The sequence below is a fragment of the Hippoglossus stenolepis genome, chromosome 17 (assembly GCF_022539355.2).
Source record: "Hippoglossus stenolepis isolate QCI-W04-F060 chromosome 17, HSTE1.2, whole genome shotgun sequence".
In the NCBI taxonomy this organism is placed as follows: domain Eukaryota; kingdom Metazoa; phylum Chordata; class Actinopteri; order Pleuronectiformes; family Pleuronectidae; genus Hippoglossus; species Hippoglossus stenolepis.
The window spans coordinates 15,842,468-15,859,275 of NC_061499.1; the positions used below are offsets into that span (position 1 = coordinate 15,842,468).

General features: G+C 44.4%; 1 protein-coding gene across 4 annotated transcripts in view; it reads left to right on the forward strand.

The window, feature by feature from the left end:
- kiaa1522 (KIAA1522 ortholog) overlaps window positions 1-16,808 on the forward strand; it is a 35,455-nt gene that overhangs the window by 16,859 nt on the left and 1,788 nt on the right. For 2 of the 4 annotated variants that reach the window (XM_035182876.2, XM_035182877.2), the window contains 7 exons: window positions 10,430-10,588; window positions 10,795-10,838; window positions 10,991-11,129; window positions 11,968-12,075; window positions 12,165-12,331; window positions 12,458-12,649; window positions 12,784-16,306. In XM_035182876.2, the coding sequence (XP_035038767.2) occupies window positions 10,430-10,588; window positions 10,795-10,838; window positions 10,991-11,129; window positions 11,968-12,075; window positions 12,165-12,331; window positions 12,458-12,649; window positions 12,784-16,306 (4,332 nt within the window). Of the gene's footprint in view, window positions 1-8,561; window positions 8,857-10,429; window positions 10,589-10,794; window positions 10,839-10,990; window positions 11,130-11,967; window positions 12,076-12,164; window positions 12,332-12,457; window positions 12,650-12,783; window positions 16,307-16,808 lie in introns of those variants that run through there. The other 2 variants (XM_035182879.2, XM_035182878.2) reach the window with 2 other exon arrangements.

The window sequence follows — 16,808 nt, forward strand, 5'->3', positions numbered from 1 at the left end:
TCCAAGTCATTTCTAACCTAAAACATTTTCTTGCAAAGCATGGTTTACAAACACTGTATCTCTGATCATCATTTTTCAAGATCGAACTCTCCCATACAGAACCTCCCTTATATGATACTGTAGAATCACTTCACCAGCATTTACCTATAGATGAAGAGTAAGTAGAAGCACATTTCAAATGGATCTGTCAGCATATACATGCAATCAATCAGTATAATGCTCTGGGGATGCCAGCCACATCTATCGTTAAACTCATTAACTTTACATCCTACTGATTTCAGGAGACGTTGGACTCATGTAGGCAAAGAGGCCACGCTGGCGAGCCGTGTGTCTGTGCCAAGCAGATGCTGCCGAGCCAGAGCCAGACCCAGCCTCTTTTTTTTGTTCTTCAACATTTGGCTGCGAGTTTACTCAAACACGCTGTCGTCTTTTCACACGAATTTACAAGTGTTTTCAGACTGATTCAGTCAAAATAGTTTAGACTTGTTTACGGAAGAGAGGCTTAGGGTTTAGTTCACTGGCCGCGCATAATGGGATTTCGCTGAGGAGGAGTGGCGAGGAAGAGTGCGACACTAATGAAGGAGCACATTTGCCAGAATGAGTTGTTGTTTTCTGTGGGCAGGACAAGAACATGCACGACCCGCGCACACTCACACACAGCTCTCAATCACTTTAACTCACTTACACACATTGTAGCACTTATATCAACACAAACGCTAATACTGTCACTGCTTGTGTGTGTGCGTGTGCGTGTGCGTGTGCGTGTGTGTGTGTGTGTGTGTTTGTTTGTTACATGTGTACTTTGTATTGAAAACAGACTACTTCTGTTCAGGCCTAATGTGTCTGGCGTGATTTGGATGACACACACGGTCAAACAAACCTAGAGTTGTCACTTTGTCTCCTCGCTTGCACTTCCCTGCTCAGCACTCGGCAGACAAATTGTTTTTCATCTGAACTCTGCTCCTCCCTTTTCATCAGCATATTTGATAATGATGATGATGAGGATGATGATGAGGATGATGAAAAGCATCAACATTTCCATGGTGACAGAGCAAGCACTTCATTCTGGCTGCTCAGTTATATTTTCCAGTGTTTAACAGCTTCTATATCCAGTCCCCAGTGTCCCAGCAGTAAGTGGCTGAATCACATGTGATTATTCCATCAGAGTTAACTGAGTCCATGTATAAACAAGAACAAGGGATGATTGTCTCACAGAGAAGACCACGTCTGGAAATCTCAAGAGATTTGTGTGAAAGGATAAAATGACATGTTGCTCACAAGGAAAGTCAAATATACTCAAACAATATACACGTTCTGATTGGCTGATGTGGCCAGACCTGAATGTGACATTTTGTATTTGTATTATTGTAAATTAGAAAAAGTCCAGGAGGTTTGGAGTTGTAACAGGTGCTAAACATGAGAGATTTTTTTTCCTCATCCTTTCTCATCCTTTCTCATCCTTGTCTTCATCTCAGTGGTAGTTTATGGTGATATGCCTCATCAGTAGGCCAATTATAAAGTGACAGCCAGGTAATGGTTAGCTTAGCTTAGCATTAAGACTGAATGACAGGGAAGTCATTACCCACAGTAAAAGCAACATTTTTCAACTTTGATTACTTTACAAATTAAATTAATTAGATCAAATGTGTTAAGTTTCAAATGTGTTGAGTTTCAATCTCCTGTTTCCAGTCTTAATGCTAAGGTAAGTTAAGTGGCTGTTGGGTCAACTATTAGTCTTCTCAAGTTAGGTGAGAAAGTGAAAAAGAAAATGTCCCCAAATTCCAATTAACTTCTTAACCTGAAATCACAGACCACAATGTGACTTAGTGCAAAACTTAGACTTGAGACCATATAGAGCAAGAACTTTTTTACTATGCTGAAATTGTCCTGTGTGTCTGAAATGCTTCAGTTCCAACCAGCCGACCGACATTTCTGTAAAGGGATGTATAGGTCCGACAGAGGAATCAGACTTGAGGGCATCAGGCCTGTCCTGTCCTGCTTGGAGATGAGCCTGTGCAGGAACTGTAGGTCTCTCATTAACTCATCAATCATACTAAATGAGCCCATTAACCATTAGGGAGACAGGGTCTCATATAACCTGCAGCACTTTCTATTTTCAGCTGTTGCCTGTGGACTCTATATCTTCCTGTTGCACAAAAACACCTTCACAAACCATATTTGTGTTGCATAAATTAATGTATTGTGTTTGTTTTACTGCAAACGTTCTCTGTCTCTGTGACTCTTTGCTTTACACTCTTTCTCGCAGTTTTGTCTGGAAGCCTTTGTATCTCCCAGTACCCTCTAATTTCCCAGGGTCACCCAGGGGACTCATATGCTCACTCCCACACACCAGTTGGCAACAAATAATCGTATTATCTTGTTTTGAGTCTGTTTATGGATGCACTGGACAGTGGGTCAACTGTGTCTTCCCTGTGAGGCAGCCATATCTGTGCGAGTGTTTACAGAGCCCTCAGCTTGGCTCTCAAAAAGCTTTTAAGTTGGAACGACAAGCATCAAAAACGGCTCATCTTCCTCCAGGAAAAATACCCACAATCCCCTTATCATGTTGTGAGAGAGAAGAAGAGAGGCAGAGTGAGAGATGGATAATTACAAAAAGAGTGACTGTTGCTATTTTTAATCGCAGTGCTGCTGCAGCTAAGTTTAGCTTTGTGTTTGTGTGTCATTGCAGAGTGTAAGCTCGGGTTTACAACCTGCTCCAGGTTCGGGCCAAGAACTACAGCAAATACAGGAGTGATCTCTGATGAAGAAATGAGACACCAGGGTTTGGTTAGGTTAGGTTAGGTTAGGTTAGGTTAGGTTAGGTGAGGTTAACTAAGGTAGGTTCGGTCTGGACATTTTCTGCAGTTTGACACCAGCGTCGGACGTTATCGCCAAAACCTCTTGAATCTCGTCTTTCCAAGTCAACATTTTTTGACACCTGTTTTTCATCCTTAGACATTTATATTCTTTCAGTTTTGCATCAGTCGTAGGTTAGAAACGTCATCAACACACCAACTTACCGACAATTTCCTGCTGTTTTCTCACATTGACATTTTCCAGACATTTTCTTTGGGGCTGGCAGCAAAAGTTCTGGAAAATGTCCACAGCTAAATGCATGTCTGAAAGCAGTTATACAGTACAATCTGAACCATCACCAGTTTAGATTATGCTGAATGCAGCTCTGCAATGACCTGTCCAGGGTGTACCCCACCTCTCACTGAATATCAGCTGGGAATGGCTCCAGCCCCCTACATCCCCCCATTAATAAGCAGTATAGGTAATGAATGGATGAATGCAGTGATGTTTTAAACAGCACTAACAACTGTGCCACTTGTAATTCTGTGTTAGGATCAGTTGTCTGATGGTCCGCATCACTTTGATACTTGTATTTATTGTATCTATGTGCTGAGCACCCATTTACACAAATGCACCACATAACCTGACAGTTACTTTACTCTGTAATTTAACACCACCCCCTCCTTATTTTCCTGTTTCCTGTGTCCCTCTTCAGTCACCTTCCTCCACCGTGTTGGATTGTTGTTACAAGTTAGCATTTTATTTTTATGCGCTATCCACTACCATTAGCTCTCATCAGATAAATACAGTGAGTTATGAGCCTTATCTCAATTTTTCCCCATATTAGTCTCTGAGCAGGCCACCTTAACAGACTGAGAGATACTATCATAACATGATACAGGATGCGTGAAATATTCCACTGGCTGTGTACATGGAGGATGGAGGTTAGCCTGCATCCTGCACCACCCGGTTAATACTACACCACCCAATGTAGAGAGGCTCGTAAGTCAAGTCCACCACAGCGGTCATAGAATACAAATCAGGGGAGAAGCAATGAGCTGAATAATGGTACCTGTTTGTGTGTGTGTGTGTGTGTGTGTGAGTGCGTGTGCGTGTGCGTGTGTGTTTGGTGATTGGAGGTTTATTGCTGGTCACATTTTAACCCTCTCTTCCTGTACTCTGGCAGTTTCATTACCTTCGTCTACAGGGATGGAAAGAGCGACTGGGAGAGAAAGAAACTGCGGCAAATCATCAGTGGTCAGCAGACAAAGACACCGCTGTTTACCTGCTGATATCACTACAGATGCTGTTGTCTAAACCCATTTTAAATAATGTCGGGGAAATTGTATATTTTGATCCGACCTGTTACCCACAATTATCTCCAAGTCAAATCAAATCCCACGACCTGACCCGTCATCTGTGATTAAATACACATTACACAGTCACTCACATCACATGGATTGTGGCCTCCTCATCCTCCTGTAGTGGTGGAAGAGTTGTGTTCTCGAAAAAGTATCTGTGAAGAATTGTCGCAGCACCTTTGCGTATTCAACAGGGGCCATTTTTTGTCATAATGTGATCAATTTTGATGCAGTAGCTAGTTTGGTGTCTGTAGTTATTTGAGTAGAAGTGAAGGGGTCAAAGGTGGTGTTGTAGACTGTCATAATACAACAAATCCTAGCAGCTGACTAGGTTTCATATGAGATAGTAAAGGTTTTGCACAATCATACCATTTTCTAATTCCTCCAGAGAAAAAAACAAACATTTTCCACCCCGTCCTTGCCTCCCCACGTGTCCCCACTGTTTGTTTCTAATGACCCCATGTACCTATTGAAACACACACCCACTAATGTATACACATGGTGGCTGTTTTCAAGTTTAGCCGGCCAGGAAGTGGAAACCCTGTAACTGCTCATGGTCCAGTGGCCTCTGTGTCAGTGAGGCTATGACAAAGGCAGAGCAGCTCTCTCTCTCTCTGTTTACCTCCTTCCTCTCCTGAACAGTAAGTGGGGGGTGAGTTGAGGACATGAGATGAGCTAATGCTCATCATGTGGTTACAGTATTACATTTTCCACTAAGTGTGTGTGTGTGAGTGTGTGTGTGTGTGTATTAGCGTCAGGGTTGAGGCTTGGTCAGTCCACTGGGAGTCATATTTTACATTTAGCTGCTCTGTGTCTGACATCAGTCCGAGCCGGGCCTGTGTATCTACAGTAAACATCCTCATCAGATTTTGCAGCCTCATACTTGAATTGATGTAGCACTATTGTAGAGCAAGAAGTTAATATGGGTGTGTATGAGCAATGACAGTGTTGATATGGATCAGTGTTTCTATGAGAACTCTCCTCAGAGAGATGAGGTCTTTCTTTGTCTGGTCTGGTAAAACTGATAAATTTGCCTTTTATTAAATGGTCAGCGTCTTATATGAAGTCATTTCTGTCCAGATTTTAAAATGGGTGTGGTGGGTTACACATTACTCATAAAAAACTTAGATGTATAATGTCATCTGTGGCTGTGGAGGAGGTTTCCAAAGGTAGAACAAATAACTCTGATCTGGAGCCAGAGTCATTGTGGGATGGAGCCTTGGTGGAGTAACACATCAGGTTTTCTTTTCTTGGACTGTTTTTACTGAAAGTAATCAGCAATCTTTTCATCAATCAGGAAGCAAATTGTTTCCAAAAGTCTCTGTTTCCATACTACAGTGTAGCCCCGGAGTTTTCAAACCAAAACGAGACCAGCAGCGTTTCCAAAGTTCTCCTCAGCAGATGTGATGCATTTTAAATCGAAGATGTATTAGTGTGGATGTAGGTGAAGACTGTTGAAGAGAAGCTCTGTGAGGTTTGAAAGAAGTGGGCATCTAGGAGGCTTCAGGAGCTCTAACATAAGATTCCATTGAGTTACATAATGATGGCTGTAGTTGACCCACACATGGGACCAAAAGTAACGATGTAGTATCCACCTCTCCTACACTGACTTTCTCTATTCCCTTTTTAAAGTGTCTTTTATGAGCCTTTTATTAAGGGAGTGTATTATGAATGGAAAGTTTTGTGTTCTGCCACTTAAGAGAGAAAAATGGAGAAAGCACAAAATAATCTGGCATGAAAACAAAAGAATACAGATGCAAATTGTTGCTTTTATTGTACCACATACAGTTTAAATGTGGCTACACAAAGATTCCAGGAAATCCACAACATGAGATGTGAATCAGTGAAAGAGAACGGTACATTCAATTATTACCATTATTATTTATTTGAACTGTGGCTCTAACTAATGAGCCGTATATTTTCATGGTCTGTTCGTCAACAGGCTGTTTGACCTGGTCACAATTCGTCTATTCTCGTTTTAGGTGAATTTTGATATTATCTTTGGCGTTACACAGAAACTGTGGAGGTTAAAGTGTGAGTTTTAGGAATCTACTTTAGCATGATGTTATCATATGTTACTTTCTTCTGTTCTCATGCCCTGTGTTATTTTGCTTCTGCTGTGGAATGGTTTGTTGTGCACACTGAATCAAAGGCATTTGAAACCCCTCGCTTCCCTCTGCCCTCTCCCCCAAGACCAGATGGTGTCTCTTAGAGCCATCTAATGAATATTGATATGAGGGGTCTTGGTTAACAACAGGGGGGGTACAGATGCCACCCCAGAGACCCCCAAAATTGGCATTTAGTAAAGGTCTGCTTTGAGGGGACTGGGTGTGGATGGATTTAGTTTTGGAGAAAGGGAGTATTTGGATCTTAAAGGGCCACATCACCACGAAACAAAGAGGTTTTCTCATGCACATAAGCTCCCACATGTCCCACATTGGTCCGCCGTCTCACAGAAATTAATATGGATTAGGAGATGATGAATATGAGTCGATGATGAATATGAGTCGCCTGAGTGACGTCATCCAGAGGATCCTTTAAGATTTGCCGTGGTTTTAGAATGTAGTAAGACTGACGGACGGAGAGGAGGAGTGCTGATAGAGGGAAAACCATCAAGAAGCAAGGGAGTGTAAGATGAAGAGATGGACAGGTTAAGCTACTGGCAGCATTAAGCCTTTGGCAGGGCTCCAATGTCTAAAGCTGCTCTCCTGAAGGCCTCAGCTGAGCTCAGCCCTGGCTGACCAGGAGGCTGAACCACCGCCAGCACCCTGGGCCGGTCAGTCTGATCTCTGGACACTGGGGCGGAGATTTCTTCACTGAAGAAGGGTTTTCTAATGCCGCTTCAGTTTTCAAGTGCCAGGAGTCCTGTGTTGGTGCAGCATGAGTAAAAGTAATCGTGTTGCTGCCCTCCAGCTGGTCCGGGTGCATGCAGGCCAGCTGTAGCCCCCTGCTGCCACTTTATTGGGAATAAATACCCATTCAGAGCGCAAGTGGATCAAAGTGCTGATGCTGCTGCGCCAGGGAAAGAATCCTGGGACACAACACCAGTTTGTATGTTTGGCACTGAATAGACTTTTTCACTTTTTTCTTCCAAACCCTTGTTGTAGTTCATACCCTCTGCAATTTGGCAGGAAACATTAGTAGGGGCGTTGAATTTATCCACACACACACACCATTAGAGATGATGAAGTGAGGCTATGTCAGCTATTTATAACTCAAACTAGACCTCTGTGGCTGTAAGGCTAAGGAGCAGGCAGGAAGAGAAAGGCAGAAGAAGGGAGAGATGTGAAGGAGGGGAGATTGGCAGGGACAACGGGGTGAGGAAGATCCCTGGAGAAAGTGATGCATGCGATGCAGAAGAGGGTGAGAAGAACAGTGCATTGGATGGGTTGTTTTAGCTTTTTCACTGTGAGGACGCAACCTCTGCTGTCAAACGCAGCCCCTGTGGCACTCACATGAAGAGACAGGGCGTCAGACGGATGCACGCTGCTGAAGGCTTTAATTAGGGAGGAGACAATGACAAATAGAACTTTATAAGCCTCAACTACATCAGAAAGTGGAAGTTGGAAGCGTTGGCAGGGAACACAAAGAGGTGTGTATTTCTTTAAATTATCATATTGAGGACATAGTTATGAAAAACATTTACATCTTTGTACTAGAATGGCACTCAATGGAGCACAAGCCTTCACCAAGGCCCATCTGTCCCCTTAAATTAAATCAAGCTCCACCAAATTTCGCTCACTCAGAGATATCAGTTCACTATATATGTCTAATATTTTTCATCAAGATTCACTTATTATTTGCCTCCTGATCCGGATGCACACCAAAATGTTTTGCCTTCTTCCCTGGCCTATATCGCATCCTTTCACCAAGTTTTGTGGTAATCCATCCAGTAATTTTTGCATAATCCTGCTAACAAACAAACAAATGCCAAGGAAAACATAACCTCCTTGGCAGATGTTTACATCAAGATATACAGTGTATCTTCCATATTAACCTAAGTGTTGTCGTGCTGAACCAAAACAAACAGAAACCAATGGGGAAAACCCATCAATTTATTTTTTTTCCCAACTACCATCTCAAATGGCTCTAAAAATGTATTTTAACCTAAAAATATAAGCAAATATATATTATATAAGCACAATTGTGTTTGTCTTTGTTGAGAGACGTGGGGGAGGATGCCTCCTGAAAGCCAAACTTTTGACAGCCGTTCTGCTGGTGAGGGGTTTTCTTCCCTTGACAAAAAGAGGGAATTGCAAAGGGAAAGAGCCACCGTGAGCGACAGAGCAAAATAGAGAGAGAGACGGGGAGGGAGAACAGAGGGGGGAGGGTATCAGACTCAGGGATAAGGCAGCTGGGACAGGCTGCTTTGGCTGGAAGCAGATCTAATTGTGCACGTCCTTCCCAAGTCACCCACACACTGAGCGGGGGGAGAGGAGAGCTTCTCGTTCCTGATCATCCTCAGTCATCCTCAGACTTTCTGCTTTATTTTTTAATAATTTTTCTGTCCTTGGACGTTCAGAGCATCAGGATCTTCACTGTGACATATTTCCTCACAAGTGACACAAGGAGGACTGTAGGATTCTGCTTTTATTGATCACAATCTTTTTACCTTCCACCTGCTATGGCACTAGTGTAGGCATGGTGGTCTACTTGAGGAAGAGCATCCACTCTCTGCTGTCTGTCTTCAAGAAGAAGGGTGAGTGCTGACTCACGTGGAGGAATCTGTCAGCCTGTGGCTTTAGTGTGCTGACAGAAATGAGCGCTGGTGAATGTGACGTTAATACTCGCTGTCATGGTTGGTTTATAGTTTGTTGACTTTTTCCACGCTCAAGAAACTTTGCTTGTGCTGTTGAGGCTACATGAGGTGATCCATTGGTTGTGTGTTTTTATTATAATATTATGTTATTTGCAGATTTCTTGTGTCGGTCATTGTGTCTGTCTCACACAAACATATGCACATACACTGACATGCAAGAATTAGCGTTGAGTGCAATTATGTGGTCCTCTCTAATGAGATAATGAGCTTAAGGGATTTTTTGGCGATCGTCTTAATCAACCCAAAGCCCTAAACCTCCCGCAGGGGTTTGGCAGAACCTAAGGGATGGCTTCTTCTCCAATTAATCACAACTGATAGTTACAACACCTTGTATGTGTGCAACGCTTCTTCCCTTAAGTTCTTTAATGGGAATTCTTCGACACACAATGACCTGAGATTTCCCACAGCCACACACAGGAGTGGGCATTGTGTCTGGGCCGCCTCACCTGTGTGAATCTGGAAGGATCTTGGGGGTGGGAGTGTCTGATACCTCACACACACACACACACACACTTCTACAATATGTGCATCCACACTCACACAGTATTACCTAACCAGGTCAGACTGAGAGCCAGTGTTGAAAGTGACAAAGGCGGGAAAGCGGACACCGGTCACAGGACTTTGATTAGCTAACAGCCACTTTACACAAACGATTTTCCCCAGGTCGTGCTCTCAACATTGAGACCCATCATGTTACACTTGATTCACTGCATGGAGTATGGCCTCTCGACTGTTTTATGACTGAAAGTACATAGACACCCTCAGAGTTTTGACCATTCCAGAAAAGGTTAGATCATTGCATTTCTTTACAACCCAACATTGTATTTTGATTTAACTAAACTTAAGCTGGCAGGTACGAAGCATCAGTTGGACCTGCAAGCTTTGACACTTGACAGCAATCTGGCTTTTACTAATGTTTAATTCTAAGTTTAGCTGCTGTTTTACAATAAGTACGGCCAGCATGAATGGAGAGCCCACTCCAGTTCCCATAAAGTAGGTCCTGCAGCAGGTGGTCTAGTGGCATCTTTACTTGCAGACTGTCCAGATTATCTTATCCCCCAAGGGACTAGCAAAGAAGAGCGATACTGCAGGAGATTAGCCAGGCACTAGTTTACTGTTGAGTGCCAGGCTTGGACGTCTGCCCTTCAAACTGCTCAGCTGAGGAGATTTAAAGTGTCCTGTGTCAAACGTGCAGCAATTAACGGACTCGCTCTCGCAACAGGTGGGAGAGGATTCACAGTAAAGCTGTTCAAAGTTTGTGCAAGGTGCAAGGACACTTGTTGAGCATGTGTCTGGGTTTGTGTTGGTGTAAAAGGTGTAAGAGGGCAAGGAAGTGGAAGTTGAGAGACTTGAATGACTTGAACTTAACTGATGAATTGCTTCAAAAGGCAAAACGAAAGTAACCCCTTTTCCCTTCAAATTAGTCAACCAACTTTTTCCTTCATCCCAACAGCTGGCCCAAAAGGAAATGAAGAGCAGAAGAGGTTGGCTGTCCACTACAAGACGTCACAGCACCACCAGGAGAATGTTTTCATCGAGGGCAGCAGACCACAGTACCTGGAGGACCTGCACACTGAGGCTCAGGAGGGACTGAAGATATTACAGCAGGAAGGTCAGACACATTGACCGGGTCTTTAGGAAACACACCCATTCATGTACTGGAATATGTTTCTGTTGTGTTAGACATCATATTTATTACTATCAATGGGATTAAAGTTTGGCAATGGCTGTTTATGGATTCCACCTTTTAACTATGATAGTGAGTGTGTGAGTGTGTTCAGATTTTGTGTCTTCAACTGGTCTGTTTGTTTTACACAGAGCACAAAAATGGAGGGAACTTTGCTGACGATGAAAGCATTTCTGTAAGTGAGCCAGACCTCTGTGGATCATTTTACCTGCACTTCCTACACAAGAATGCTACCTAACTCAATACTGCTGTGTCTGCGTGTGTGTGTGTGTGTGTGTGTGTGTGTGTGTGTGTGTGTGTGTGTGTGTGTGTGTGTATCCCCTGCAGTCCGCAGATACCCTCCGTCCAGAGCAGGATATCAGCTCCAAGGACGGAGGTGGCTCTTCGGAGTCAAGAACCACTACCGGGAATACTGATACCACAGTAACCTCTTCTGTGTCGACGAGGCCTATGCTCACCCGCCAAGGTAAACAGCAGCTCTGTGTGTGTGTGTGTCCTCTTGTACAGCTATCTTTGTGAGGACCATTTTGAGCTTACAACCTACGGAGTGAGGACATTTTGGGAAAGTGAGGAGGTTTTGGCCAGTCTTCACTTTCTGACCCACCTCTAATGGATTGTTTGGGGGTTAAGAGTTGGTTTTAGGATTAGGGCTAGAATAAGGTTTAGGTTAGGGTTTGGCATTTAATTTGGATGGTTAGGGTTAGGGGCTAGGGAATGCATTATGCCAATAAGTGTCCTCACTAAGATAGAAGTACAAATAAGTGTGTGTCTGTGTGTGTAGACAGGAAACGTCTTTATTTCATTCATCTAATGCAAATACAAATTAATCATAGTACTTGTAAAAGCACTTTCAGTTACTTATTTGGCATGCACATCTCATTCCCAGCTGTTTCGGTTGCTCTGCAGTTATGGTGTGAAATCAAAGGAAGAGGGACTTGACATGCACACCCACTCTCACACACACCCATACACACAACTGTAGGTTTATTTATTTTTTGGTAACTCAAAAGTTATAAGTATCTGAAGACAGCACCGCGGCTGCCTCTGCATATCTCCCTCAGCTGGGAGGCAAAGCATGTCTTTCTGTGTGCCGCATGCAACAACCGTCATTAGTATTCCTATCATATTTCAAACATCCTTTTTTTAAATCCTTAAGACAATCTGTTCTCCACAAGCTGGGTTTCAATGCATTATTGTGCAAGGCTCCAGTTATTTAACCAATCTGATCTCCTGTGCCAAATACACTTTTCTGTTTGGAATAAAATAACCCTCCTCAAATTCAGTTAAAATTTTGAATTTTTCAGGTTCTACCTTTAAGCCCCTGAATCCAGTGAAAAGATTAGATAAGAGCAGGAAGAGAAGCAGGAGGACCACCATCATGGGTATTCCCAACCAGGTCCAGAAAGAGCTTGGTAGGTTTTTAGCATCGACCTTGCATAATAAGACATTATGTGTTCTTTGTGGGAAACATGTTATTGACAATGACGCACCATCTTTCCAGCACTGCACAGAAGCTCCACCTTCCAGCCACTTGTTTCTGTTCAGCTCACAAATCATGATGGGCAGGTCACTGACAGCCAATCAGGTGTTGTTATCATTCCTACGTTTGATGGATCGAATCTGGCAGCAAATAAAGAAGGAGCGAGAGTTCACCTTTCGGAGTTGGAGGTACAGTAAAAGGCTCAAACAGGAATTATTTATTTATTTATCAATATGTTTTAACATGCAATGTAATGTAGGTTTTAGTTTTTTTTGTAAATTACTTAAAAAAGGGAATTATCCACTTTTTAACAGGCATCCAGAGATGAACTGCTGTTTAGGAAGCACCTTCAGGCTATGTACCAGGATGAGCATCCCCTCAACCACCAGGGCTCCCATCTCTACCACACATCTGCTTTGAGACCCAAGTCCCTTGCAGTACCTCACATGACCAATTCCTCCTCCTTCTGTCCTTCAACAATGTTCAGCTTCCTCCAAGAACCCCAGGTAAGAACAAAACCTGGCTGTAAGTAAAGAATAAATTCAAGAGTTATTCCTCTGAGACTTCAGTCTTCAGTGTCTTGGATTATTCTGTCTTGACTATTTATACGATTTTACTATAAAACCCTTTTTTTCTACAGGGTCCAGTGATGTCCATATCTCCTCAGGCCACGTATTTGTCTACAATCATCCCTAATGCGGTCTTGCCAGCCTCGGTTGAGGTCATAGAGATAGACCGCAGCATCAGTCGGACCCGTTGCAGCAGTGTCCTCCGTGGTGGTAGCGTTTGCACTGTAAGCAAAAGCAGCCTCGCATCCAGAGAGTCATCAGTCAGCCCTTTGTTATCCAGAAGATCAGATGGTGATGGTTTCCAGACTGACCATTCCTTCAACGACTCCACACAGATGCCCATGTTGACTTCAGGGTCAAACTGGAGCATGTCACAGTCTTCAAAGACCATGATTTCAAACTCCTCCCCTGTATCCTCTAAGGGGAGCACGCGCAGTGATAACTTCCATAGAGTGTGTCATAATGGACAGGAAAGCCGCCAACAGCACTCTGGTGGAGATCAAGACCATGTCAGTCTGTGTAGTTCAGGTAGCGGGATTAGCAGCATCAATAGTAAAAGTGAAAGTCTTGTTACAGTTCAAGGATCAGAGTCTGGCGTATCAGGTTCAGTTACTGCTGGGGAGGATGCAAAGAACAAGCGTAATTTCATTCGTAGTCTTTCAGTTATGAAAACCAAGCAACCCCCGGCACCTCCACAGAGAACAAACTCTCTCCATAGTAACAAGATCAAGAGCAGCTCCAGGTTTCTTGTGGAAAGTAAAGATCTTAATGACTCATTGTCCGGAGAGGTGGAAACTGCTACAGAAAACACTGTAGCAAATGATGAGATGAAATCGGTCTCTGGTGCCAGTAAGGTCCCCACCATGCTATCGAACTCAACTGGGTCCAGCTCTCTAGATGTTTCCTCCAGTCCTGTGAGCCCCACACAGGCCTCTTCCAAAGAGATTGAAGGGCCACTAGAGCCACAGTCAGAATCCAGGAGCTCCTCCCCACAGAAAGCTCCCTCAGAAATCGGGAAATTTGAACGGACCATGTCCCCTTCCAGTGGGTACTCCAGCCAGAGTGGAACTCCAACGCTTTCCCCTAAAGGTATCTCTCCAACCTCCCCAGAAAAACAGAAGAAACCCATCAAACCAGAGAGATCAATGTCCCGGGCTTCATCCTCAGCAGCTTCGCCTTCCTCCTCTCTCACCTCTCTATCATCCGGTACATCTGAGCCAGTACATCCAGATGTATCCACAAGTAGCCAAAATATTCCTCCACAGGGAACTTCACCCACAGTTACAACAAATGAACTTGCACCAAATAACAATTCATCAAATTTGAGAGTAGAATTCAGTGAGCTGTTGAACATTCCACCACCTCCCAAAGTCAAAGCACCATGCCCTCCTCCTCCAGAGACATGGGTACACAACAGACGGACCTTTGAGCTCCTTTGTGGGTCCCACTCCAGTGTAAGCAAAGACACCCACAAACCCCCAAAGATACTAGAAAGCACAGTTAAACAGGTAGGAACCCAGAATAAACCCAGAGAGGAGATGCAAGTTTTAGTCGAAAAACAGACAGCTATAGTCAAACCTGTCTTGGAACTGTCAGAAAGTGAAGCAAAGCCTGAGACATTGATAGCAACAGATCCCAAAGATGTCCACAAGGAGCAAGAGAAGGGGGAATGTCCAGGTGCTGAAATAGAAGGGGTAGAAGCAAGTGCAGATGTTCAGAGACAAGAGCAGAGTAGTAGCACTGTAGTGAAGAATCAGGAGACAACTCCAAAGAAAGCTCCCCCTCCTGTGATGAAGAAACCCTCGACAATATTGCAAAGAGAGGAACTGCTGTCAACAGAGCAGTCGGTAGAGAGACAACAAGAGGAAATGAGTAGAACTACGATAGAAGTTAATTTGGCTGCTGAGAAACTTGCAACCTCCTCACAGAATGGGGTTACGGATATAGTTGAGAAGAGCAATGCTGAGATAGACAGAAATGAGGTCCCATCCATGCAGACACTTTCTGCAGAAGTCCCCAAAGTTAATAAGGTCTCACCACCACATACCCCTCCCCCACCATACCACCCCACACCGCCTCCCTCAAGAAAAACCCCACCCTCATCAGTGTCTACGCCACCAGGCGAATTACAGAGGGTACAGGAGGAGACCCAAGCTGGTGAGTCTTGCTGGCCGCCTCCTCCACCTCCTTTGGAAGGGGACTCAGTCTTCGAAGGAGGAGATGAGGTAGATTTTCCTCCTCCGCCGCCACCATTTGTAACAGATGTGCAAGATGTGATGGACAGTTGTGTCAAAAAGCTGGACGTCCTTAATGAGTCTACCTTGGCTGCAGAGGAAGTTGGAGAGACAAACACAGATTCAAGCGAAGGTGGGACATCAGTACAGGGAGAAAGTTCTGATTTGCCTGTTGCTGTTGCACAATCAGCAGTAGAAGACAGCAAACCAGAGGTTGTTGTGCAACTTTCAGAATCTAACAGTGTTGATGAGATTTCTTGCAAACCAGTGCAGGACATTTCATCTGTTTCAGATAGTGCCCCACCTCCACCAGTGGAGGCACCTCCTTTACCACCAATTACAAGAGCAGAGAACACTGTATCAGTCTCAGCTTTAGTTCCTTCCAGCACTTTCCTGAGGCGAGACTCTCTTAAAACTGAAGATCAGTCTTCCTGTGGGCCGCCCGTCAGTACCCAAACTCCAATTATAGTCCCAGTAGCCCCTCCTCTACCAGCAGAGAATATAACCCATGGAGTTAATTTCAGGAGGCAGCCCAGTGTAGCAAACCGGGACACCAGGAGCAAGGAGTTACTTTCCCGCCACAAAGGTGCTCCCATTCCTAAAGAGGATGCAAATATACCACTTGTCACCCCCTCCCTGCTTCAGATGGTTCGCCTCAGATCAGTCAACATTACTGAAGATCACGTAAACACTTCGTCTGAGGACAAACTAACAAACCAGGGAGCTCCAGTTCAGGAGAGTTGCCCAGTCTCAATCCCAGGACATCAAAATATTCCACAAAAGCCCATCCGCAAGTCTCTGTCTCTAAAATCTCCAACTCAGACAGTAAAAACTCCCTCTGGGACATTAAACAGCCCTTCCATGCGCTTACAGGAAGCCATACGAATGAAAACTGCAGCAATGTCGTCAAGAGATTGTCTTCCATCCAGACTGGGTGTGAGATCACCGACATACAGCTGTGTGAGTGAACCAGGAGCTGTGTCTGTCAAATCACCTGAAGGAAATGACATAAACATGTCCCCAGCCTCTACAGCCAGCTTCATCTTCTCCAGGAGCACAAAAAAGGTCGTCATAGAGACTACAGCTGCCACCTCGTCTGAAGCTCAGGCAAGTCTGAAGCAAAGCTTAGCGGCCGAGCTCATGCAGGTGTCTGACCAATCAAGAGCTGCCACTTTCTCCAATGGTGGGGTGAAGTGTGACAAAGTCCCTCCACCGGTCGCAAAGAAGCCAGCGCATGGCAGCATCAGTCCTTCACAGCATTATCCCACCTCTTCAGGAAGGATAGAGTACAGTGTCGAAGGAAATGGAGCAATTGGAGGAGCACAACAGACTAGCGGAATAACACCCCCTGAGACAACAAGTAAGAATAATAAAATTACTTATCACTCTTATGTATCTTTGCTTAGAGCTAGGGTTGAATATACTGGAAACGCTTGAAAGCGCAGGCTACTGTGGCAAACGTCGATGCCACGGGGCTCTCCCACACACAGCCAGAGACAAACATGGTGCTTTTCAGCATACTTTATTAAATCAACACAAAACTCTAAACTTAATGTACCAGCACTTTCTGCTGGTTTCTTGGCTCGGCTCGGCTCGGCTCGGCTCTGTGTCTGTCACTCTTGTGTCTGTGATCTGAGTGTCTCTGAAGTAGCTCCGCTGCTGCCTTTTAAACCTGAGGATCAATCAGCTAACAGCTCTCACCTGCACTGATTGATCCTCCGGTGCAGGTGCTCTCCCAGCTACCTCCACAGCTACATTTTGAAAAACACAACCCGTACATCCCACCCCCTCCCTTGGCCCTCTCATCAAAGCCATGCCCCCTAAAACACATGAAGGTGCACTGCTTGACAGCTGCTGGAAGC